The sequence below is a fragment of the Trichosurus vulpecula genome, chromosome 4, assembly GCF_011100635.1.
Source record: "Trichosurus vulpecula isolate mTriVul1 chromosome 4, mTriVul1.pri, whole genome shotgun sequence".
Taxonomy (NCBI): domain Eukaryota; kingdom Metazoa; phylum Chordata; class Mammalia; order Diprotodontia; family Phalangeridae; genus Trichosurus; species Trichosurus vulpecula.
Window position 1 is genome coordinate 303,742,669 of NC_050576.1, and position 25,853 is coordinate 303,768,521.

At 42.1% G+C, this 25,853-nt stretch overlaps 1 protein-coding gene across 1 annotated transcript in view; it reads left to right on the forward strand.

The window, feature by feature from the left end:
* Positions 1-1,237: 1,237 nt before the first annotated feature.
* Positions 1,238-25,853, forward strand: part of LOC118847148 (TSC22 domain family protein 1-like) — a 97,893-nt gene continuing 73,277 nt past the window's right edge. Inside the window, exons 1-2 of the mRNA XM_036755734.1 lie at positions 1,238-1,310; positions 1,756-4,874. Coding sequence (XP_036611629.1) covers positions 2,020-4,874 — 2,855 coding nt within the window. The 5' untranslated portion in view covers positions 1,238-1,310; positions 1,756-2,019. The remainder of the gene's footprint in view (positions 1,311-1,755; positions 4,875-25,853) is intronic.

A 25,853-nucleotide genomic window follows, 5' to 3' on the forward strand; every position in this document is an offset into this window, starting at 1 on the left:
CTTGGGGCCAGGTGTCGCCCGTCACTCCAGGGGCGTGAGGGAAGATCCCAGTGTTTGTGGAGGGGGGCGGGGTGGGAGTGGGTGCAGGCAGGCGTGGGCATCTTCCGCGCCGGGAAGGTGACAGAGGAGGGAGAAAAGCCTGACTCATGTGGTGGCTTAGGGACTCCTGGGAAGCAGAACTCGTGATGCGCCCGCTGCGCTGCAGAGAAGAGCCCCATTCTACCAGGGGCCCGCTCTAGGCACATGGTCCAGCGGCCCGGCCCGCCCCGCCCCTCCCCCCGGCACTGCAGAGGGCGCCCCTCCCCCCTCCCCGGGGCGCGTGCACGCGCTCACACGCCACATGCGCGAAGGGAGCGAGGACACACCTCGGCCGCTCGCGCCCGCGCCCCCTCTCTCACTTCATGCCCCACCCCAGCCCATACTGGCAGCATCACGCAGTCCGCCCCGGATTCGCTCCCCGATCTCGAAGTCCCCGCCCCCACCGCGCCGGCGCCTGGGCATCCGACTCCAGGCTTCGGTAATTTCCGTCCAGTGCACTCGAGCTCCGCGGCCGCCGCGGCGGGCCTCCGAGTCCCCGAACACCGCCCCTCCAACCCCCTCCGCCCCCCCCCTCGTCCGGCCCCGCCCCTTCTCCCCGCCAGGCGAGGCTTTATGTCTGCGGCGCCAGAGCGCCTGCGCAGACGCCATCTTCCCGACCCCCTCCCCCGGCTGCCGCTGCCTCCTCCTCCTCCTCCTCCTCCTCTTCTTCTTACCGCCGGACGCTCCTCCTCCTCCTGCGCCCGGGCTCGGGAGCCCGTCCCTCCTCTTCCAATGCCGTGAGAGACAGTGGGGGAGACGGCGTAGCCGGGGCAGCCGGAGGAGAGCACTCGTAACACCCCCCCCCCAGCCGCCCCCTCCCCAACCCCCGGGCGCACCCGACACCCTCCCCCCATCCCGCTCCCCTCCCCCAGCCGCCCCCACCTTCTGCTCCATTCAGCGGCGCCCGTCCGTCAGTCAGTCTGTCCGCCCGTGGGGTAGCTCCGGCCCCGGCAAAGCCGCCGCCGCGGAGAGGAGCCTCACGCCCCCTGGCTGCTGCCGGGGCGCCGGGAGGAGGACCTGTCTGCCTGCCTCCTCCCTGAGGGCCGAGGACCGGGAGCCGCCGGGCTGCACCCGCAGCCCTCCGCTGGCCCGGAGGGAGGAAGATGTTGGGGCTCCGCGGCTGCCAGTGATGGAGCGGTCCCTGGGCTCCCACCGCCGCCACCGCCCCCGCCCGCCCGGCCGCCGCTGTTCCTGTCGTCGCCGCCGCCGCCCCCCGGCTGGGTGCGAGGATCGTACGTATCTCCCCCTCCCCCCCTTACCGGCCTTCCCCCCCCGACTGCAGTTGCAGCCGCCGCCCCCCTCGTCCCTCCCTGGCCGGCCCCGGCCCCGGTGCCTTCGAAGCCTCCGGGTCCGTGGCTGAGCCGCGGCGGCGGCGGAGCCTCCCGGAGCAGCCTCTAGCCTAGCGGTGGGGGAGGGGGCGGGGGGAGGGGGAGACGGAGACTCCGGGCTTTTAGCTGCACCGGCCTGGCCTCCGGGCGTGCCTTTCCCGGGGCAGCCCTTCGGGGTTGGGGCGGGCGGAGGGGGCGAGGAAGGAGTTGGGCTGGGGGAGGGGGCGGTCCGGGCCGGGGGCGCGGGGGAGGGTTGCAGCGGCGGCGGCGGCGGCGGCGGTGGTGGTGGTTTCCAAGTTGGCCGGATAACGTGGGCATTTCTCTCTCTCCCCCCTCCCCTCTTCTTCAGTCTGCCTGCCTCCTTCCTCTACCTCCCCCCCGCCTCCTCCTCCCCTAGTGAAGCGGACTGTATAAAAGGGGGTGGAGAGGACCAGAAGGAAAAGTGAATGGCCGAGCACCGATAGTGTCACCCCTTACCCCATTTTTGCCTTGTTCACCCTCATTCATCCTCCGCTCGCGGAGCGCCCGAGGCCCCGGCGGCGGAGGAGGAGCGGGGACCGTGCCCGCGGCTCCTGCCTCTGAACACAAAGATCCCCGTGCGGGCGCACGCACAATGCACCAGCCGCCCGAGGCCACGGCCGCTGCCGCCGCCGCAGACCTCGGGGCTCGGAAGATGGCGCACCCGGCCGCCGCCGTCCCCCGGAGGGGCAGCAGCAGCGGCGGGGCCGCGCTCGGCGCCGCGGGCCCCGGCGTGGGCAGCCACGCCGCCTCGGCCGAGGACTACGCACCCCCCGCGCCGCTGCCCGGGGCGGCGGCTGGGGGGCAGGCGCCGCCGCCGCCCCCGCAGAGCCTGCACCTCCTCTCGCAGGCCCCGCAGCTCCCCGCAGCGCCCGGCGGGGCGCAGATGAAGAAGAAGAGCGGCTTCCAGATCACGAGCGTCACGCCGGCCCAGATCTCGGCCAGCATCAGCTCCAACAACAGCATCGCCGAGGACACGGAGAGCTACGACGACCTGGACGAGTCCCACACGGAGGACCTGTCCTCCTCCGAGATCCTCGACGTGTCCCTGTCCAGGGCCACCGACCTGGGGGAGCCGGAGCGGAGCTCGTCCGAGGAGACGCTGAATAACTTCCAGGAAGCCGAGACCCCCGGGGCGGTCTCTCCCAACCAGCCCCACCTTCCTCAGCATCATTTACCTCACCACCCGCCCCAGAACGTCGTGATCAACGGCAGTGTTCATCCACACCATCTCCATCATCACCACCACCACCACGGGCACCACCTTCACCACGGGCACCACCATCCATCCCACGCTGGTGTCAGCGCGGCTGTTCCCGGAGGGCCACCCCCAAGTCCGGCGTCCAGAAAACTCTCCACAGCTGGAAGTTCAGACAGTGCTTTACCAGCTGCACCAGCTTCTGCTGTCTCATCCACTGGCACACCTGCATCTCTAATGACTAATGTCCGAAATACAAATACTCCCGGCAGTATAGGTATAAGTTCTGTTGCTGGCAGTAATACAATAAATAATATTAACGTTACAGCAATGGGTAGTGTTAATCCTAACGTGACAAACAGCATGCCTGGTAATGTTAACGTACCTTCGAGTAACATTCCAAGTACTGCTAGTGTAAACGCTGTGCCTGGAGCTAGCAGCGGTGTTAATGTGAATATCCTGAGTGGCATGGGCAATGGTACTAATTCTTCTATTAACAATGCTCCCACCCCAGCTGCAGGAATGGCTGTGGGATCCGTTTCAGCTCAGCAGCAACAACCAGCAGCTGGCACATCGAGGTTTAGAGTTGTGAAATTAGATTCTAGTTCTGAACCCTTTAAAAAGGGTAGATGGACTTGCACAGAATTCTATGAAAAAGAAAATCCCATAGCAGTTGCAGAAGGAGTAGCAGTAAACAAAGTGGTGGAGACGGTAAAACAAAACCCAGTTGAAGTGACCTCTGAAAGGGAGAGCACTAGTGGGAGTTCAGTTAGCAGTAATGTGAGCACATTGAGTCACTACACAGAGAGTGTGGGGAGTGGAGAGATGGGGGCCCCTGCTGTGGTCCAGCAGCAGCCAGCACTCCCAGGGGTGGCCCCGCAGCCCATGGACTTCAGTAGTAGTCCTGGTGCACAGAGTGTATCGGCAGCTAGTCTACCACAGAGTATTTCTCAGTCTCAGATTGCCCCGGTGCAGATGCATTCTCAAGAGCTGACCTATACTCCGCAAAAGCAGGGAAATCAGCCTCCTCTGCAGGCTGGTATAAGTGCTGCGGCTGGCATTCAGTCACCCCCAGTTAACCTCATCGGTGTACCACCATCTTTAGGCCAACAGCCTCCCGTCTCCAGCTTGGCTCAACCCCAGTTGTCCTATTCTCAGACGCCCCCCCTGGTGCAGACCCCTTTATCGGTTGTAGCACCGCAGCAGCTACAGTATGGACAGCAGCAACAAACTGTGGCGACACAGGTGACCTCAGGCCACGTTCAGCCGGTAAATCAAAATCCCATCACCGCCACCATACCGGAGTATGTTCAGCATCAGCAAATTCTCCAAACAGCAGTGCCCCCTATCCCAGCAAATTCTGCAGGAGTGGGAACAGCCCCAGTGATGCCTGTTGCCCAGCCACAAAGCATTCAGCCTTCAGTGCAATCTACTGCAGTCCAGGCACAACCTGCAGGGGCACCAAGCCAGCCTGTTGGACATGGCCAACCAGCAATCCCTCCTGTAGCTGCTAGTGGTCAAGTTGTGAATGTTGGTCAGCAAGTGAACATCCCAGGTGTGGGGCCGCAGCCGGCCACTGTCAGCCAGGTGACGCCTTCGCCTTCACAGGTGGTTCCACCTTCTCAACCTGGGATCATTCAGGGAATTCAAGCCAGTGCTTCAAACCTTCCTCCACCGTTGGTCATTGCATCGCAAAGCAACTTGGTAACCGTACAATCCCAGGCTCAAGGAGCAGAATCTGTGGCTCAAGGAGCAGAATCTGTGACTCAAGGAATGACAAATCAGCAGTTGCCTCCAGTGAGTCCATTACCTTCTGCCAGCAATATCCCTGCTGCAAATCAAGTTGGTTCTCTTGTCCCTTCTGCAATACCAGTTGCTCCTACAAACTTGGGTCCACCTCAGAACATAGCACAAACTTCAGCTATACAGAATGGGAATTTGGTTCAGAGTGTTAGTCAGCCTCCCTTGATAGCAGCTAACATAAATTTGCCTGTGACGCAGCCGATCCCTCTAAGTTCTACTCAGTTCCCCACACAGTCACTAACTCAGTCCGTTGGAAGCCAGAGTGAAGAAGCCAGGCATCCTGTGGAGCACGCAGTAGTTGGCGTACCTCAGACTGTCACTGGGGAAAGCAGCGGGGGCCTGGCCTCAGTCTCTGATGGGAGTGGAGGTGCCATAGCAGCTTCAGCTTCTCTCTTCCCGTTGAAGGTGCTGCCGCTGACCACACCCCTCGTTGATGGCGAGGATGAGAGGTAAGACCATGCCTTGTGTCTGCAGATACATACAGCAGGTTTTCAGCTAACATTTTACATAGCTTTTTATAAAGTTTATGTAGTTCCATTGCAGCGTTTCAGGAGTTTTAAACTTAACTCAAATTTTTTTGTTTGAAAAATATCTTCAGGGTAATAGTGTGTTTTTTATTTTCAGAATAATAACAAGTAATACTGAATGGTTTCAGAGTACACATAAAGTCTAAGTTTAATATTTGTGAACATTAATTACTGTTAGCACAGTTGTTTGGGATTATTCACCATTAGAGATTAGTAAGTTGGACATTACCGGTTTGTCTTATTAAAACAATTTATTAGCAAAACTAGTGACTAGGAACTTAATTCCTGAAAAGTTCAGTCCTTTAATCTTCATCTTAGTAATGCCTTTTCTTCAAGGGATTGAAACTCTTTGGTCATCTCTTCAGGTACTGTGGGCAAAATTGTTTTCCTATATTAGAAAAAACTAGCTTTAAGTTCTTACTCCACCAGTTCTAAAGCACTGGATTTTATAGCCTGTGGAAGACAGTGTTACCAATTGCTATCACATTGAGATTGTAGGGAAAGGTTATGTAATCTGAGTTAAGTTTCCTAATGCTGTAGTACTTCTATGAACTTAATTTCTTCAACATTTTGATTTTCAACTGACTTAACCTTTTACAGTTAAAGGAATGGAAACATTTTTCATATTGTTATTTCTGCACATTTTATCAGAAAAAATTAACATTTTTAATAAGTTGATGTTTAGTGTCAGATGTATTTGGTTTTTAAATTTTTGTAATATTGCTTCATGTTAATTTCCATTAAGATTTCTTCTTTTTTTTCCTTGCCCAGGAGTAGGCCATGGTGACAGCCATTTTAGAATAAGGTATTGGGTTTGATAGAAACTCTAGAGGTACGGAGATACGATGACAAAGAATTCTTTCCCCCATACTTCTGTTCCTCCACATGCTCCCTCCCCTTACTATGTAAAAAAAGTGCAGAAAGCCTAAAATGTTCTTAAGCTAGTGTTCTCTCATGGATGGGAAATGGTGCACCTATATGGCTTATATCATGGGATCAGATTTGAGACTAGCTCAAGTGAGAAAGTTGAAACTCTAGTTTTTGGTGTAGGTCAAAAATATAAGTTAATTTTGGGAGAATTTCCATTCATGTATAGCATGGGTTTGTAAGTTTGTGAATAAGACTGTGGTGGGGAGGGGCACAGCGGCGTTATAATTCAATGTGGGTTGAAGAAGCTTATAACCTGAGAGTTCCATTCATGTTTGAATTTTTAAGACAGTTTGTGATTTCAACTTATGTTGAGCTCTTGTATGACTACATTGCAGACTGAGAAGACGATAAAATCAGTAATCTAGAGATAACTCAGGCCAAGTGAGGGTCTAATGCCATGTTGAGGGTGGTGTTTCAGATATGGATGAGAGATCTGTAGGTAGCTGAAAATATCTCTGTGCTAATTATTTTTTAACATTAAAGCTATATTTGTTGTTAGTTTCAAATTCTAACTCAGGATAATTTTGACATTTTAGTAATGGAAATTGTATGATTGAATTTTTTCTTTTCATCTAGTAAAACTTCATCCTAAAAGGTGGTTTCCATTATTTTGGTAGCGGAGGCAATCCCATTATAATTATTATTAGTCCTTTTAATTTACTCATAATTTTTACCATAACCTAAGACTCACATGTACTTCTCTACCTAAAAAAGCTGTTAGTCTTAAACGTACTCTAAATCCTGAGAGGTAGTAACAATTTAATAGTGAAACTTTAAGTCCTCAAACTTCCTTACCTAGATGTATTTTATGGAAGCCTAAAAGTAACGAAATCAAGATAAGTGAATGGAACTTGGCGAATGAAAACCACACAATCTTAATCTACATGTGAATCTATCCTGGTTGTTAATGACCCTTTATAGTCTCAACTATTTTAGATGGAGTTTTGTCTCCTTTTTCCTCCCAGTAAGAGGACATCTTTCCAGTTTTCTGGACCAGAAAAATGAAAGATAAAGTCGTTTTTACTCGTTACCAAAACATATCCTGCTTATTAAGGCTATGCAAATGTAGTGTGGGGACCACAAAAATATTTGTGTGGAGGTCACTTTTTCTGATTGTAGCAAAGAAACAAGGGAGTGGAAATGCAGGCACAGTACGACCTTAAGGCAGATTTAATCTGGAAAGGTCTGGTTGCTATAGAAAGGAGATACTGGGGAAAAAAAGAGCAAATGTTTCTTTTGATGGAAGAAGAGATTCTGTTCCTAGGTTATTTCAGTTGGCTAGTATCTTTGCAGATCAAGTCCCTGTTTTTTAATTTATTGCTGTCTCCTTCACACTCCCTTTGAACCTTGAATTGTCACTGCTAAAATTCCTGATTTTTCCCTACCTCTTTTTGTCCCCCTCCGCTGAACACCCCCCCCCCCCCAAGCCAACAGCTAAAATGTTTCACTTCCAAATACCTCCTTATAAATGGGCCAGAAGGGAGGAGGACTAGATGTAGACAAGGTTGACATTGACTCTTATGTACAGTAATTTACTACAACTTGCTTCTGTCATTTCTCTGTGGTTGGGATGTATATTGACTAAATTTGCTCTTGCAAGGGAACTTGTACAACTAGAGGAATACTCTTCTGCCATTAAAATTTTTTTTCTTTGTATGTTTCTTTCTGTATTTGCTTCTGTCATACAATCCTTTGATCAGTAGTAAGTGGGACCTGATTTCCTTGCTATGATGGGAAAAGGATATGGGAGTATATTATATTGATAAAGGCATAAGGTGAGAAAAACCTCACAGTGTATAAATGTTTGTAGTGGTAATGCAAAGGTAGAATAGTTATTTCAGAATGTGGTTGTATAAAAGAGAGCCTCATATGGAAAAAACGTACATTTAGACATTAGGAAAATATGTTGAATTGGTCACTGGAAGAGACTATAGAGGCAGATGGTTCTAAATATTATCTTTTTGGAAATTATATGCCATTCCGTGTCCATGTATGTGCATGCACCTGTGCGTATGTACACACATGAGCACCTTGGCGCATGGGGTAAGGGGGTTCAGAAAAATCTGCCATGAAGATCTGAAAAGATACCTAGTCTAGCTCCAGCCCCCAGGCTGTTCTTACAGCCAGAGTAGACTGAGCTGTATTAGAGTAAAATGTTTACAGGAGAGGCCAAATCTACCATATGACTTTGGGTTTTTTTTAATCTATAGTTGATAACGTTGCTTTTTTTTTCTTTTTTGCCAAAATTTTAAATGGGAGTGATGCTGTAAGTGATGTATTGGGATTTTTCTATGGTGTGGTATACCTTAAATGGGGCTTGGATCAACCAGTTATCTGTAAGTTGTGGTCTTCTCTGCCAGTGGTTGGATTTAGACTAGACAATTGTAGATGTGGGTGAAGGACTGCTAGTGGTGTGAGGAAGTTCTTGCTGTTAGAGCTGGTAGAGCAGGGAACCAGCGGCAGGTATTCAAACTTGATAAGTACGGTTTCTACCCTTCAGGGTTTGTGAGAAGTACTTGGCACCATCACAGAACAGCCAAATAAATAGATGTTTACTACTTCCTGTTACATTTTTATGTGCTGTGTGTATGGTTAGTTCTTTTTTTTTTTCTTGATTTAAAAAATTTGATTACTACCTTATTACATGGCAAAAACATTCATGATTGATTTAAATCCCTGTGTAATGTGCAATGTAAAAATTGACTTGGGGATTATTTGTTGGAACATTTTTTTATTTGTTTTATATACTGCATTGTATTGTGTTCCTCTCATCCCTCAGTTTGTTTAGAAGCCAGGGATTGTCTTTAATTTGTCTGCATGTCTGTCTGATGCCTATTATGTAGTAGGTACTCAATAAATAAGTGTCAAGTGAATGAAAGGATTGAGGAATCCATGTACTAATTCCTCCTTTTTCCAATTACCAGCTACTTTATTAAATTGTCTAATAGTGAGCTGTTTCTGACTTCCTTATGGTGATCAGCATGTGAGTGCCTGATAAATGATTTTCATTCATCCATTTTTGTTGTTGGTTTTGGTGTATGATAAGGGATTGTTTAATTAATAGTAAGCAAATCATTTAACCTCTTCATCTGTAAAGTGGGAATAATATTGTCACTACTTGCCCTCATATGGTCGTTACAAAGAAAGAATTTTCTTGTAAATGTGAATTGTTTTATATAGGGTACTGTGGTCAAGCACAGGTATCATAGTAATACTGTGTTCAAGTACATTAGTATGTAATTGTAGCTTTGTATTGCATTTGTGAGAAACATTGTAAATATGCACAAAAATTTGTGTATTAAAATGAAATAAACCATATCTAGGATTTTCCTTTGGTAAAATGGAATAGGAAGCTCCTGTTATGTTTCCAGTCAGCCATACTAAAGGTCACTTTGCTCTCCCTGAAAGCTGAAGCTCTACTTTCCCTTTTGTTCTTTACCCCCACCCTCCACCTAGACTTAATCTTTTTGTAATCAGAAGTGACTCCTTTTTCTTGCTGCTCTGCCATCCTTGCCTTCTCACAGTTTTACTTTCCATATTCTAGTTAATTATGGAGTAATGAAGTCTGGTTGCTAGTAGCTTTTGTTTAAATGTTTTGTATGGCATTAGAATTTGCCATTTCCTGTTTTGTTTTGTTTTTTTTTGTTTGATAATCTTTCTTAAACAGTGAACTTTGAGAAGAAAATTATATATATCCTGAGGGATTTTTTTGCTTAGAGTGATTAACTGGTAACTTAGAAATAGAACTTAAAATATTAGACTTTAAATGTATTGTGCCTATCCATGTTGTTTGTATTGGCTATGAACATGTTCATAGTATTTAGAATGTGTTTTGCAATTACCTTTATTTTCGGTAATAACTTGCTAAATTTGTCTTTAATTTTTCTAATGTAAATGTTTATTCTGGGGGGGCCACTAAGGGGACTCTGAAATTTGTGCCTATGATGAATTTTGAAAGTATAACTGTAACTTTTGAGACAAACATCGGAATGTCACCATCTAAATGAGTATTCCCTTCCAGACAATCCTCTTAGACTATATGCTTATTTCAGAGATGCTGGTATTGCTTAATGCTTTTTTGAAGCTCATTTTTTGGAATTGTTTTTACAGTCTGTGGCACATTGTTTTGAATAGCCTCCATGGTGGATAGTTTTCATTCTTTGAGTGTATTTAATTTTTAGAAAAAGTTAAAATATCATTGAGAGTAGAGTGAATAAGGTGGGTGAGGAGGTAATGGACAGAGTGCATTACTTGGAGTCAGGAACACCTGGTTTCAAATTTTCAGATGCTCATTGGTTGTGTGACCCTGGGCAGATCACTTAAACTCTCTGAGCCTCCATTGCCTTCTCTGTCAAATGAGGGGATTGGAGCCCCTCACTTTCTAGGGTCCTTTCTAGCTCTAAATTAAGAGGTACAAATGATTTGATCACAGAATCTCAGACCTGGAAGGGATGATTGAGGGTTACCCAGTCCAATCAGAACCTGGGTAAGAATTCCCAGAAACACATCCCAGATGAGTGGCCATCCAATCTCCATTCAAAGGCCTTCAATGAAGCCTTCAGCTGACTTGTTTTTTCTTTTGTTTTGTGTGTTGTATAGATTAATGTTTTTTAAATTAAAAAATTTTTAGTGTAAACATTCATTGACGTTTCAGTATACAAAGAACAAAAAGGTTTATATATGAAATCATGAACTCTTGTTACATAGTTTTTGAAATGTATATTAAATTTAATGTGGTAGTTAGAATTTGTGTCCCTTTCTATTTGTGTCCCCTTCTGAACCTTTTTTCTTCTGTATATATTTTTTTAAAAAATCATTTGTTGATGCTTTTTTTTTTTGTAATCTTGGTCACTACCTAGAAAACTCTCCTCCATTCCCCCATAGAAATCGTCTCTTGTAACAAATAGATATAATGGAGAGAAAGGAAGCAGCCCATTGGCCATGTCTGAAAATGGATGCCTCATTCTGCCAAAAGGAGATAGTAGGTATGCATCATCATCAGTCTTTTGAAGTCATGATTGGTCACTGCATTGCTCGGTAGTTCTGGAGTCTTTCCAAGTTTTTTTTCCTTTAAATTATTGTGGTCACTGTGTAAATTGTTCTCTTGGCCACATTTCTTTTTTTGTGTGGTTCCTCAATAGGTAGCACCATTGGAGTAAGTGTGGGAATTCCTATTGGGACTACTTTGATAGAATCATAGGATGTTAGGGTTTTGAAAGGGAACTTGGGGGTCATAGTACATATTATGGTCCCATTTTATTCATGAGGAAAAGGGGACTGGAGAAGTTAAATGACTTTAGAGGTTATTTTATACTCATGATGGTCTGGGAAAGAATAAAGCTGAATGAAAAATCAAAAGTTGATGCTTTCCACCAAATTTTGATTCAGAATGAATTGCTAGTATTATGTTTTAGACCAGACTTAGGTACTTTTGGAATGTGAGTTTGCTAGACTTGCACTGTGGTCTGATGTATAGAATGCTATATTTGGAGTCGGAGGATCTGGCCTCAAAACAGAAACCAATAGAATCATTCAAATATGGAAAAACTAACAGGACTTCTTTTTATCTTAATCTCTGGTCCCTGATTCTGTGACTTCTCTTGGCTTAAGATTCCTTAGGTACAGAATGAAGAGATTGGGCTTAATGGACTCACAGGATCTCTGGCACTGAGTATGGGCACTTTGTTGATGCTTAATTCAGCTATGTCAGAGAATGGCCTTAAGCTATTATGAAAAGGATATTCATGACAATCAGCATCGAAAAAGACTGAACCAAATATTGGGCTGAATCCAAGATAGAATTTTAACGAAATAAATGTAAAGTGTTATGGTTGGGTTAAAAAATTCAACTTCACAGATCAAGATGAGAGAGGTGGAACTCCCAGTAAATCTGAAGGAAAAAAAAATAGAAGTTTTGGTGACATGCAAACTCAGAATCAGTCACTAGTGTTAGGCTGCAGCTAGAAAAGCTCACTTGGTCTTTTGTGGCATTTTAACAGGAAGATAGTTTATGCCAGTGGTTCTTAAACATTTTGGTCTCAGAACCCCTTTATATACTTAAAGCAAAGAGTTGCACAGGTAGCTTTTGTTTATGTGGGTTATGTCTAAGAAAATTTACTTTATTTAGAAGTAAATATCTGATAAATTTAAAAAATACTTCGTTTAAAAATAACAGTAATAAACTCTACATGTTAAGTAACATTTTTTATGAAAAATAACACTTTTCCAACAATAAATTTACCAAGTGGCATCATTTTACATATTTCCGCAAAAATCTTTAATGTCTGACCTAATGGAAGATAGGTAGATTCTCATATCCGCTGCTGCATTCAATCTATTGTGGTATATGTTGTTTTGGTTTGAAGTATGTGAAAAAAAATCTGGCGTCACATAGATGTATAGGTGGCAAAGGGAGTATTTTAAATACCATCTTACTATTATTGTGAAAATGGTTTTGGCTGTGTAAGCCCCCCTGAATGAGTCTCAGAGGCTCCTGGGACAAATGGACCACCCTTTGAGAACTGCTGATCTAGGTCTAGGTTTGCTGATAGCCCCATAGTGTGTTCATTTCTATGTACTACATTTTAGGAAGGACACGAATAAACTGGAGAGTGTTAAGATGAGGGCAGTCTGAATACTGAAGGGCCTTGATTACGTTTGTAGCTTGGTTGAAAGACCTTCTGGTTAAGTAGACTGGAGAAAAGAAGACTACTGGTCCTAGGAGGTGGTATGTAGAGGAGGGAACCATATGTTAGCTGTCTTCAAGTATTTGAAGGATTGACACGTGGAAGAGAGATTAGACTTGTTCCACATGCCTCTAGAGTTAAGGTCAATCAATAGAGCTTTCAGAGAAGGAATTTAGGCCTGATGTAGGGAAACATCTTTTAATAATTAGAGCTAAATTGGAATGGGCTGCCTTGGTGGATAATGAGTTTCCTTTCACTGAAGGTTTTCAAGCAAAATGTGGATGCCTAGTTTTGGATATGTTGAAGAAAGTATACTTTTTCAGTTATGGCTTGAGCTAGATGGCATCAGAGGTCCTTTTGACTTACTGAGATTCTGTGAGCTTTGTTCATCATTGATCTCAGACACGTGTGCTTATCTTAAACTGTGTAGTTTTAGAAGTATCATACAATTGAATGCTTTTTTGGGCAATCAGCAGTTATAGGTTGTTGATGAGTTTTTTGGATCTCGATCCCACCATCTATTTATTTGTCCTAGCTTCTTGTCCTTTGCTAATTTGATGATCTTTTACCGTAAGTCATTGATAAAAAATGTCAAACAATATGACCAAGGGCAGAGCCCTCTAGTGTTTTACTGCAGACCTTCCCCTTAGGTTAATATCAGTACATTAATAGTTTTAGAGCCTTGTTGGTCAACCCACTAATTGTATATCACCTTTTTGTCAAATTCCTTGGTGAATCCAAGGCATTCTCAGGTTTTAGTCTAGTAACTCTGTCAACAAGGGAAATGAACTTAGTTTGGTTAGACTTGCTCTTATCCATGCTGGCTCATAATGTACTGGATAGTCTACTGATGTTTCATTCTAACTCTGAAATGAACACCTGCTCTTTTTAAGTGTTGTAGATTTACTAGGAAAGCAGTAATCTCTCATTTTCTTACACACACACACACACTCACTCACACTCACACACACTTTTTTGGGGGGAGAGACCCCAAATTGGTCAATTTAACCTCATTTGTGTGCCTTGTAATGTGACTTACTGACTTGTTAAGAGACAAGATCATACTGATCAGGACCATTGTACTTGTACAGGCTATTGTCGGGAACTCCAGCAGTTTCTTGATCCCTTGGTCTTTATGATACTTTGTTTTCAACTTAATTCAACGGAAAATAAGTATCTCATAAGGCTTTGTGCTAAGCACTGGTGATTCAAAGGTAGAAATGAAAGTCCTTTCCTTCAGAGTGTTTTCATTTTGCTGGAGGATACATGTGCACAGGTAAGTAAATATAAAGTAACGTGAGGTAAATGAACTTTGACATTTAGTGAGAGATAGAGAGATCAGAAAGGCTTCCAACAGAACATGGCATCTGAATTGAACCTGGAGGAAAGTCATAGCTTCTGTTCAGTGGAGATTAGGAAGGAATCCATTTTGGGGGAGGGAAGAACTTAATTGTTCAAAGGCATCGAGGTGGGAAATGTTGAGTTTGGGAAATAGCTATGCTATTTTTTTTTTTTTGTCTCCTGAGATGGTCTTTGGGGACTGTGAACTTTGAAAAAAAGATTTATGGCTACATTTCAATATGATTAGTGGTTTGTTTGGGGTTTTTTTGTTGTTGTTGTAATTTTATGTATTTAAAAACATTGTTCTGAAAAGGGGTCCATGGCTATATCAGATTGCTGAAAGGTCCATTACTCTAGAAAGATTAAGAGCCCTTGTTTTAGAGCTAGGAGAAACAACTGAAGAGCACGATATTTATAGGGAAAATACTATGTAATCCAAAAAGCATTCCTCACAGCAACGCTTTGGAATATTAGTGGAAGTATTATTATATACTATGTTAAAAATACCCTTTTTACAGATTAGGAAACTGAGGACCAGAGGGAGGCTATGATTTATCCAAGGTCACAGTTGTGATAGAGCTGAGACTGGAACCCTGGTTCTTGGGTCAAAGTCTGCTATTTTTCTTCTTATTACCCTATGTTAACTCTCCAGGACAGAGAGAAGATATAGGAGGGTAGCATTTAACAATAAGAAATGTGGCAAGAGAAGTTGTTACTTACTAGTTGACTCTTAGAAGAGGCCGCATGGTACAGTGCATAGAAAAGCTGGGCTTCCATCTCTTCTTGGACACATTGCCAATGATCCTGCTGAAGTCATTTCACCTATCCATGCTCTGAGGAAGGTGCTGGCTGGACTACTAGGGGACATGTCCTCATCCCAGAGTTTCCTGTGCCATTTAAATTACAGGCCCAAGTATCATTATCTTCTGTAGGTTTGACAAAGAACTTTAGCAACATTGTCTTCATGACATTCTTGTGCAGGGGCTATCACAGGTCCTGTTTTCCCCATTTTATATTTGAGGAACCTGAGGCAGAACAAACAAGGCTGTGACTTCCCTATGATCATACAGCGAGTAAGTGTTGGATGGGTTTCAAAGCCCCTGATTGCAAATCTAGTGCTCTTTCCATTATGCCTAACAGAAAAACTTGCCCATAGGAATTTCACATAAAATCATTGTTTAAATGATTCCATGTCCTTTTGATGTCAAGGCTATTGTATAGCTTGATGCCCTGAAGAAAGATCGTATTCCTCGGTTGACATAACCAACACAATTTTACCGCATAATTTTCTGCCCCTGTGGTAAGCAGTTGCATCTATGTGAAAGGGGAGAAGATATAAATATATAAAATATGATTTGAAAATATTTTGATTCATGTAACTATTTAGTACTAAATCTGTTACAAAAGGCGAGTTTCATCTGTATAAAGTATCTGAAAAAAATCTCAGATATCATTACCAATGAGACTAATTTCATGAAATGGTTTGTTTTTACGTTTTTTACAAAAAGAACATGGTAAATTCACCCAAATCAGGAGAGGTTGAGGATTTACATTTATTCATTTAAATAAGAGAATTTTGGTTAAAGAAGAGGTGTTACTCTAGAAACTCCAGTTGTTACTACTCCAGAAAAGGGATTTTTACACTTAGAAATACCTCTTTCCCTTGTCTTTTTGCCAGAAGCTCCAATAGGGAACAAAGAATATCAGTATTCGGACAAATTATATTTAAATCCTTGTTCTACATAGCAGTTTATTATAAGACCAGATGCTATAGTTACAAATGTACTAGCCCTTATTCATCAGTGCCTTTTTTTTTTTTTTTTTTTTTTTTTTGCTTTTTGGCAGGGCAGTTGGGGTTAAGTGACTTGCCCAAGGTCACACAGCTAGTACATGTGTCAAGTGTCTGAGGCCGGATTTGAACTCAGGTCCTCCTGACTCCAGGGCCGGTGCTCTACTGACTGCGCCACCTAGCTGCCCCTATCAGTGCCTTTTGAAGGGCATTCAGATGCAACCCCTTAAAGTGACGGGGACTCTACTTCGTGTTAAAGGTGATTTTTGTAAAATGTGGAGAGTGTGCAGGACCATTAAAAGCTTGTAGCCATGAACTCGTATTTGTGCTGCCAAAGCAACCAATACTAAAGAAAATACTCAGTGTATGTGTCATGTAGTGGGAATAGAAAATTACTTGTAAATAACATTGATTCCAAATACAGCTATTAGTGCTTTTATGTTTAGTGTCTCTAAAGATACCATCTTGTGATAACATTAAATACATTTTAATTTTGAGTCTGCAGAATTCTATAGATTTCTTTTTGTTTCTTTTAAAAATAAAGCATCTTTGCTTCCTTTCACAAACATCTTGAGAAAGTTGGCCTAGATGGTTTATGAGCTGGAGTCAGGGACTCTGGGTTCAAATCCCAACTCTCCTCTTTGCCTGTGTGACTTTGGGTGAGATTAGTTTACCTTGGCTCATCTGTAAAATGGGAGGCTTGGGTTTGTTGGCTTTTGAAATCCCATCTAGCTGTAGATCTATGACCCTATAATAGTTTAAAGGGAGATTATTAGTACCGTTATTGTTAATTTTATTTGTTAGCCAACAGCTGCCATACCAATTTTTAGGGAGAGAAAGCTAAGATTAACAGATCTTGAGCCATTAAGTGAAGTTTCTTTTCAAATAAGAGATTGAGAAAAATAGTTTGCTATTTAAGTATACATATTAAAGAGTGATATCCAGTATGTGGAAGCAAGAGCAGTGAAATGCGACTATTCTATCTTTATTATTCTAATAATAATATAGTAGGTTTAGAGCTGGGAAGAACTTGGGAAGTTGAGTCCAACTGCCTAATTTTACAGCTGAGGAAATTTAAGGCCCAGAGAGTTAAATTGCCTAGGGGCATACAGATGACTGTCTTCTGGGGTCTTCCAGAACAGGTTTTCCTTCTGTCCACTATATCTTAATGCTTCAGACACTTAAGACTTAAATGCACATAAGGTATAAAGAACATTATTTATTTTTTAAAAATAAAGAGTAAGTTTACATCCATAATAGCAAATGTTCATGTGAAAATGGAACAGTTAAACCAAATAGGGTGTTTAAAACATCAAGACATTTAGCAGCAAGTAGATCAAACACTCAGGAACTTGCTTCAGTTTTTCAGTTTTCATCCGGATATGTGGGTGTCATGTAGGCATGTAGCTGGTTAGTGGAAACATCAAGAAGCTGGGTAAGGAGGGCCAGAGATATGTATGCAGAGATATTCCTGAAAAGTGTGTAAAGCTAAAATTTGCATACTGAATTATTTCCCCATTGATTTCCATTATGATTTCAGAGGTGAGTTCCGACAAAAGTCCACTAAAGGACTAGGCTTTTAATGGACTCATGGCAGGTGGAAGAGACCCTGAGTTCCTGAAGGCTATGCCAGCAGAGTGCAAGCCCCGTCAGGTCTGGAAAAGCTTCTAGTACAATGGGACTGTTCTCTGAGGACCCACCTGGCTAAGCTCGGAGAGACTCAGCACCAAACGTGGGGCAGCAGGTGAGAAGTCTTTGGCCACAGCAACTCATGAAATCATCTACTCAGGTGTGGAAGAGTTGTGATCTGAATCAGTGGAGGGACTCATCCACCCATTGATGAAACCACAGATCTGCTGAAATATTCCCACAAAGAGGAAAGTTTTTAGAAAGGAAGTTGCTAGAAAAGTCACATCCCAGATGTTGTTTCAAGGAAAACTTTTGCCTTTATCCATGCAAAACCTCTGTTCTTTTAGTTTTCCTTATAACAGCCCATCTAAAATTAGCCAAGAGTCCACTCAATCCATATGATCCATGGACATTTAGTTAAAAGGAAACATTTACTAAAATATAGTACAAACTTGCTATTTTATTGAGAATTCTTTTTGTCATTGTGGGACTTGAATGTTGAAGCACCTAGCTGGCCGTTCATTGATGTCATTTTTCACCAGAATTCACTGAGCTAAATGCCCCTTGAAATTACTAGCCACTTAATTCAGACTTTTCTGATTCCTTAATACCACAACAGCGATAATTTAAGAAACCAGTAGGTAGCTTTTCCTTTAACAAACCTCTAGGTTTTCATGGGTTAGGGAAACATTTGGTGGTGTTATTGTCTTTGAAATTTAACTAACAGGTATATTGTTTGGGTAGGAGTAAAATCATTTTCTTGGCTTGCCAGGGCCCAGGGCAAATCAATTTACAACCCACACGAAACAAAGGCACTGTTTTTTATAAAAGTGAAATCTACTTAAATTGAATTTGAAGGGCAGCCAAGAAGTTTCAAAAGGGCAATATATAGCTTGACTTAGTAGTGTATAGTAATCGTTCAAAATAAGCATTTACCAAGTGCCTTTGTGCCAGCAACTGGTGATACAGAGACAGAAGTGGAGGAGTCCTTATAAAACTTCTAAGAGCTTAAATTCAATTGAGGGAGAAAATATGTACATATGTAAGGGTATACAAAATCTATTAAGAGAAGGGAGGAATGGAGCACTTTTGTTAAGCACTTAACCATATGCCAGGTATTCTGCTAAGGGTTTTACAAATATCTCATTTGACCTTCATAACAACTCTGATATAGGTGGTGGTGTTATCCATTTTACAGATGACAAAATTGAGGCAAATAGAAGTTAAATGATTTGCCAGGGTCACACAACTAGTAAATGTCTGAGGCTGGATTTGAACTTGGGTCTTTCTAACTCCAGGTCTAGCACTCTTGTAAAAAGTCATGTTTTTGCCTGTTTTGCCTTGGTCATAATAAGATGTTTGAATTTAGTGTGAGTCATGTCTGGGTTTGTTTTTGTTTTTGTTTTTAGCACCAGCTGGCAGAATCATCTTCCCAATACACTGTCTAGCAACTAGCAGCGTGGAAGATTTGCTTTCTCCTTCTCCCTGGGTATAATGTTCCTTAGGGAAGAATGATTCTACGTCAGCAGAAAGGACCCAATGCCATGCTATATGATTAATATACATACATAAATTCATATACTTAGTTTTAATAGTATAAACATGCTTAGCCTTTAAACAAATGTAGTAGCTAAGTGTGGTTGATGTTTATTTCATCCTTCTTCCTTGTCCTTCACTAGTGTTAAGTATTTAGGTTGCCAAGGAATGATGCTGCAAATGTGCCCTAAAGTTCTTTCCACTGATACAAGGTACGTGTAGGTAGGTGGCTTCCTATGTAGGTCTATGTAACTGACTTCCTTGTCACTGTAGGTCCTCCTGCCAGGACACACACTCACTCTGTCTCACATGTACACACACACACACACTCACACACACTCATGCTCACACACACTCACATATACTCTATCCCTTTCTCTTTTGCTTCCTAGGAAATTTTAGGAATCTATGCTGTAGATGGCAGTGGAGCTGTGCATATTCCAGTAGAGGGCCATATGTCCTGTACTCAAGGACATTTGTTGTCCTTGGAAGGCATGTTAATATTCAAAAAAATAGGAACATATCTTTTAGTATTATACAGATGACACTTTTAGCTGGGCGGTAGTGGGGCTCATGCTTTGAAGTATGAGCATTGCCCAGAGCATAGCTCTACATTGTTTCTATTGAAGTAACTGTTGATTAAAAAAAAAAAGCCCCACCCAACCCTATTCGGCAAATACTGATAGTATAAACATTCACTGACATTTGAATGGCCATAAAATAGTCACATGTTTTTTGGGGAAGGATATATATTTTTAAATGATAAGATCTTAAGCTACCAGGAATATAATATATAAATTAATGTTTTGGCTTGTAAAGCCTTGTGTACAGAAGAGGTTCTGTAGTATCTCCAAGTATTAATTTTGGACTTCCATGTCTTTTCTATGTAGAATGTGATAACTTAGTTCTTTTTATATTAAAGGAATAGTTTACTCATGGTTTCCATAACCTTATCCAGATATCAGTAACCTAAAAAATCCACACTGATTCAATCTCTGTTGCTTGATCTACTTGGATGTTCCAAAAGTCATCATGTAGTCTTAAGTTCACAGAGAAGAGACATCAAGCCTTTTAAGTTACTTTGCATATGGGTTTATTTTTTTTTAAAGGCAGTCAGGCTTAAGTAACTTGCCTAGGGTCACCCAGCTAGAAGTGTCAAGTGTCTGAGGCTGGATTTGAGCTCAGGTCCTTTGGACTCTAGGGCTGGTGCTCTATCCACTGTGGTACCTAGCTGCCCCTGCACATTGTTATGTATGTTTTCTTTAGTGTGCAACATTACTAGGTGACAAGAGCTCGTGCTTTTGAATCGATGGGTGGTGTCATGTAGTGGAATAAGTGCTGACTTGAGGCAGCAGAGGCCCAAGTTCAGATCCCACCTCCTTAATTAGCTGCATGACCATGGGTAAGTCATTTAACCTCTCTGAGCTTTATTTCCTCATCTGTACAATACATTACTGCCTGTAATCATCTACCTCAGAGGGTTGGTGTGATTGTGTGAGATCAGAAATGCAAAATGCTTAGATGTTAAAGTACTATACTAAAATATTAGGTATTATTGTTATTTTGTGCTATTCACAAAGTAGAAGTGATCCATCAGTAAATATATTTTGGACAGATGCTTCAGATAGGATAGTGAACTGGGCACAGAATTAAATAGGAGGAGGAAAATAGGCTGAATTGCATTTGGGAAATTTCTCTTTGCTTTTAATTATCCCAAGCTATTCCCTGTAACAAAAACACATCATTTTTTTTAGCACCAGTATTCTTTCACTGCACATGGCTGTGAAACATGGAATATTTAGTTTCCAAAGAATTAGAAGTTGCAGGCCACCCAAAGAAAACTAGAGGGCTGGTTGGTATGCCTGCGTTGTCTTATCAGTGAAGTGGTCTGGAAGCACCGTTATAAAACACTGAAGGAGATGGGCCCGTCGGTCAGTAAACATTCATTAAGACCATACTGTGTTCCAGGTACTGTACTAAGTGCTCGGGATGCAGTAACAGAGAGAGAACTGATCAGAAGTCTGCATTCCACTGGCATTTTGGATAGAGAGCCCACGTTAACAAGAAATCTGATACCAAAGTATTTATTAGTGGTAGTGAAGCTTGTGTCTTCATTCCACCTCAGCTCCCCAGCCTGATCTTTTGTTTTTTTTTTTTTTTTTTTTTGTTTTGTTTTGTTTTGTTTTTGGTGACTAGTGGACAAGACTTAGATATCAGCCTGGATTGAGGTCTATAATGGATTGTTTCTTTGCTCTGTCCTTGGTCCTGTTCTTGCGCAACACTTTGAACAGTAACCTATTTTGTTGGATGACAGAATTAATATCCAAAAAAGATTTCAGTGATTGAAATGATGGTGGAGATGTAGCATGAAATTTAATGGAAATGTAAAGCCCAGTCTTTGTGCAGTTTTCTCTTAAACCTAAAGGGGGCAGATGTGACCAGAAAGCTAATGTCAAAAAGAGCTGGTTTTCTAATAGATTTCAAGCTCAGTGTGAACCAGCAGTTTGATAATTTAACCAAAAAGGCAAACACAATCTTAAGCTGCATTAATAGACAAATAGGTCCCTTTGTTATCACACTCTATCTAGAATGTTCTAATTCGTCCTGGACGTTGCCATTTGTTGAAAGATATTGCAGAGCTGGAGTTTAATCCAGATGGCAAAGGCACTGGAAATGGCATTGCATGAAGACTGGCCTTACCCCTAAGCCTGTGAAGACTTTGAAGAGAACATGATCACTGTATCTGAGTGTTTGAAGAGTTGTCATGTGGAAGGTGAATTGGTTTTGTTTAGCTCGTCACTGGGAAACAGAATCAGGATGATTGGATGGATGCTACCAGGAACCAGATTTGTCCTCAACTTATGGGAAAATTTTCTAATGATTAAAGCTGCCACTAAATGAAGTGCTTAGCCTCAGGTAATTGAATTCTGTATGATTGGAAATTTTCAAGTGAAGGAGAACTACTTGTTGGATATTTAGTAATGTCTTCAAAGGTGTCCATGTTTCAGGTATGGACTTGACTTGTCACTTAATATGAGAGCTTCAGTTTCCTTATCTATAAGATAGGGATAATATTTCTCTCCAATTCCCATGATTGTAAAGGGTAAATTTTATTTTTTTACGTACATATATGTGTATGTATATAGTGTTTTGTAACTGTAAAGTGCTACAAGAATATGAGCTGCTCTTATTAGTTGGATTACTAGAGTTAAGGATTTAGTCTATGGCTGTGGATCGAACTCATTGAAAAATATTTGGGATGGGAGCTGAACTTGAAATGATGTCCCAGCTTCTGGTTGTCTAAGCTCTCTGGAACACAGCTTAGGAAACCGGGGCTTCAGATGTCGGAAAGAGTTATTGCAGAACCCTTCCAGTAAAGTCCTATGCTCTTGGACTCATAAACTTTCCTTTTCTTATTGAAGGATCTGTGCTTTTTGTCCCACTAATGCAGATCACAACTCCTTTTAAGACAGTGGTTTTCAAGACTTGCGGCTGAAAAATCAATCTTGATTTTACCTTCTTGGTGACAAGCTGTGAGGCAGGCATATGATCGCACTCAAATCCTACAAGCCGTTTTTTAGAAATCCCATTTTTTAAAAATACTAGTTGTTTTCTCGGTTTTTCCCTCCTGTATGTTACCCCACCATGCTTTGAGCTCTTCCTTAAAGCAGAAAACCAAGAAGGAGTTAGGCAGAACTTGTTCCTGGAAGGATCCCATTTGACATTATGTGCAATGTTCTCCTGTAGTCCACTATCCTTCAACGCTAAAGAAGGGGGACTGTATTTAATTATTCGTCTTTGCAGCTAATTTATGACTGTGTTTTAGTGTTGTTTTCATTTACATTGTTGGAGTTGTATAAATTTTACTCTTGGTTCTATTTACCTTACTGTGTGTCAGTTGTTATGAGTTTTGCCACGATAATTTGAATTTCTCATATTGATCATTTTGCTATAATATTCCATTGAATTCATAAATGCTACAGTTGGTCCAACCATTCTCCAGTTGATGAGCACCCACCATGTTTCTGTTTATTTGGTTTATTTCCCCTACCTCAAAAAGTGCTGCTATGAATATTTTAGTGTATATCAGACCTTTCTGACTTTGTCTTCCTTTGGATATATGCGCGATAATGGGATTGTTGAGTCAAAGGATACAAAGTATAGTGGCTTTTCTCATACTTTCAAATGATTTTCCCATTTTCTACCTGGCAGAGACTTGAACTCAGGTTTAACTGAGGAAGAAGTGAAGAGTCATGTTGACATTAAATTCTTCCCTGTTTTTCTAGACTACAGCTGGTCAGGAGGGAGTTAGGGATGGAGAAGTAACAGATGTGAAGGAGTAGGTTCAGGGATAGCAGTAGAGGGGCAGCTTAGCCAGGTATGGAGGGGGGAAACAAAAGCCCAAAAGTATAGAGTGCTGTAGAAAATAAGTTAATTTTCTATAATGATGACTGTGCATTATTAAAAAAGGGTTAAATTATTTTTTTGATCCTCTTTTTCTTCCACTAAAGTCCTCCCTCTTATCCTGTTGGAGTGACAGTCAAAGTTCTGGCAGTTCTATCAAAACTCCAAAGCTTGTGAGTGAAAGCCTGGTAGCTGAAGACCAACCTCTCTTACCACTGGAAGGCTGCTGTTGGGGGAGGTTATCTCTTGGTTGTGGCACCTTGTGAAGAAGTGTACACTGAGGCAGGAGGAGATTAGGATCAGCCTGATCCTTAGAGTTGTCTGAGAAAACAGTCTTTACGATTTCAGAATAACTGATGTATCTGCTGTTCAAGGAAGTGGGAAAGCATATATACTTTGGAAAGATTTCAATCAGAACTTCTCCAAAGTTGGAAGCTTGAAAACCTATAGTAATCTGGAAAATTCAGTTACATACAATGCTTTATAAATAAGGCATTACTGTGTCATAGAATCATTTAAATTTTTTGTTAACACCTTAAAGCATTTGACTAAATTTTGTATATTGCTTTAATATTTTTGTTTTTCCTTTAATATAGCAAGTTGGTTTAACTTTTGCGTTATTTAGTATGCAATGAAAGTGATATTTATTAGTTCCAGAGCTTTAGATAGGTGTTAAAAGATTGAGCAAGATGGTTCCAGTCTTACCTGGATCACTAAATCACTTAGAAGTGACATTATAGTCTCATGCCCATTTCTTCATCTATTACCATAAGAAAGTCCCCTCACCTTATCTTGTCTTCTAGGGCTAGTAAGGGTTTGTTTTTTTTTCTTTTTTTTGCCAGTAGAGCTCTGTATACCATAAGCAAGAAAATAAAATCTGTATACAGAAATGACAAAAGACTTTTAGTAACTAAAAAAGCCAGAACAAGCACACTTCATAATTATTAGTAATAATTTTTTATTTTTAGTGGAAATGAAAAATATTTTACATAACCTCATGTCATCCTCATAATAACCCTGTGAAGTATGTGCTCACAGGTATTATTCTCATCTAAAGATGAACAAATTGGGCGGGCATGGTAGCACAAATCTGTAATCCTTGCTATTGGAGAGGCAAGGGAGTTCTCACCTGCACTGGGCTAAACCACTCAGGTGTACACACCAAATGTAGCACCAGTATGGTGAGCACCTGGGAATGGGAGACCACTAGGTTACCTAAGGAAGGGAGAACAGAGCAGATCAAGAACAATCGCTATTGGGATGAGGCCCCTGAAAGGCTGTGGCCCTTCCATTGTGGGCTAGACGGTGGGGACTTAGTCTCAGGAAAAGAAGAAACCTAAGTTTAGAGAGTTTGATTTCCTCAAGGTGTAAAACAAATCGGGAATGTGGAAAGTGAGATTCAAGCCAAGCTCTCTTGGAACCAAGGTCTGTGCTCTTTTTGTTCTACCACGCTGCCTCAGCATATGGATTTCATAGAGTACTAGAATTGTACCTTTTGGTAAGGTTTTTTTTCCCCTTTCTGGTAAGATTTTTAAGGAGGCTTTGTTTCACTTAGTTTTTGAAATATAATTTAAGTTAACTACTTTTCTTAGGGCAACATAATCTGATTATTTTGTAAATAGCAACCAAGTCTTCCTTCTCTTTGCTCCCATTTAAGTGTGTTACAAAATCTAGCAAAGTATATATGTTATGTCAACGATGTTGTGTGCTTTTTTTAGTAAATCCATTTTTGGTTGTGAGCAAAACTGGTACAGTGTTGTCCTTTCTCCCCCTGTTTAAATAAACTTTTTTGTTCTCTGCTGTATACTGTGTGTAGTAAGACACTGCTAGGCATTGTTCTGTCTGTTTCAAAATGAATGACCTGCTATATGGTGCGGTGGTTAAGAAAGATGAACCAGCAGCCAAACTGGTGGTGGCTGCTACACCCAGTTCTCCCACTCATTATTTGTACAACTTTGGGCAAATCACTAACTTCTCTAGGCTTTGCTCTTCCTCTCCCAGCTCTAAAATCCTATGATTATATATTCTATGCCTCTTAAATTAATGAATCTTCTGGATTCTTCTCCACTACAAAGTTAATCATTTTTGCTACTTATGTGTGTGCAAGTTAAAAGGAAGTTCTGGTTCTTAGTCTTGGGCTATAGCTGCTGTTTTGTCCATTTTGTTGGTGTTGACAGGTTCTCATTGCTGTGCCAATAGCCTCGCACTTGGAATAGAGGACAGAAAAGGAGGTAGCTGCTTTTCTTTATCCTGTTCTTGTTTCCTTTTCTCTTTCCCTCTCTTGAAGAAGCCTCATTTCTTGGAGGAGATGGGGAAAAGTGGTAGCTACTTTGCTCTCCTCAGTGTTGATTTGTCCTAGGGGGAAGGACCAAGACAAGAATTCATATTACTGGTTGGTGCATTCTTTGGAGCTTACCTGTATTCTAAAGTAATAAGCTCAAGATGGGAGAAATCAACACTGATTGGGAGGATCATGAATGTACCCTAGCTTTGCTTTTTATTCAGTCAGTGCTTGAAGCCTCCATAATAGGCAAGATGTTTCTTTCAGTGTTAAAGACCTTGTACCAGGGAATCTGTTTTTAGTCA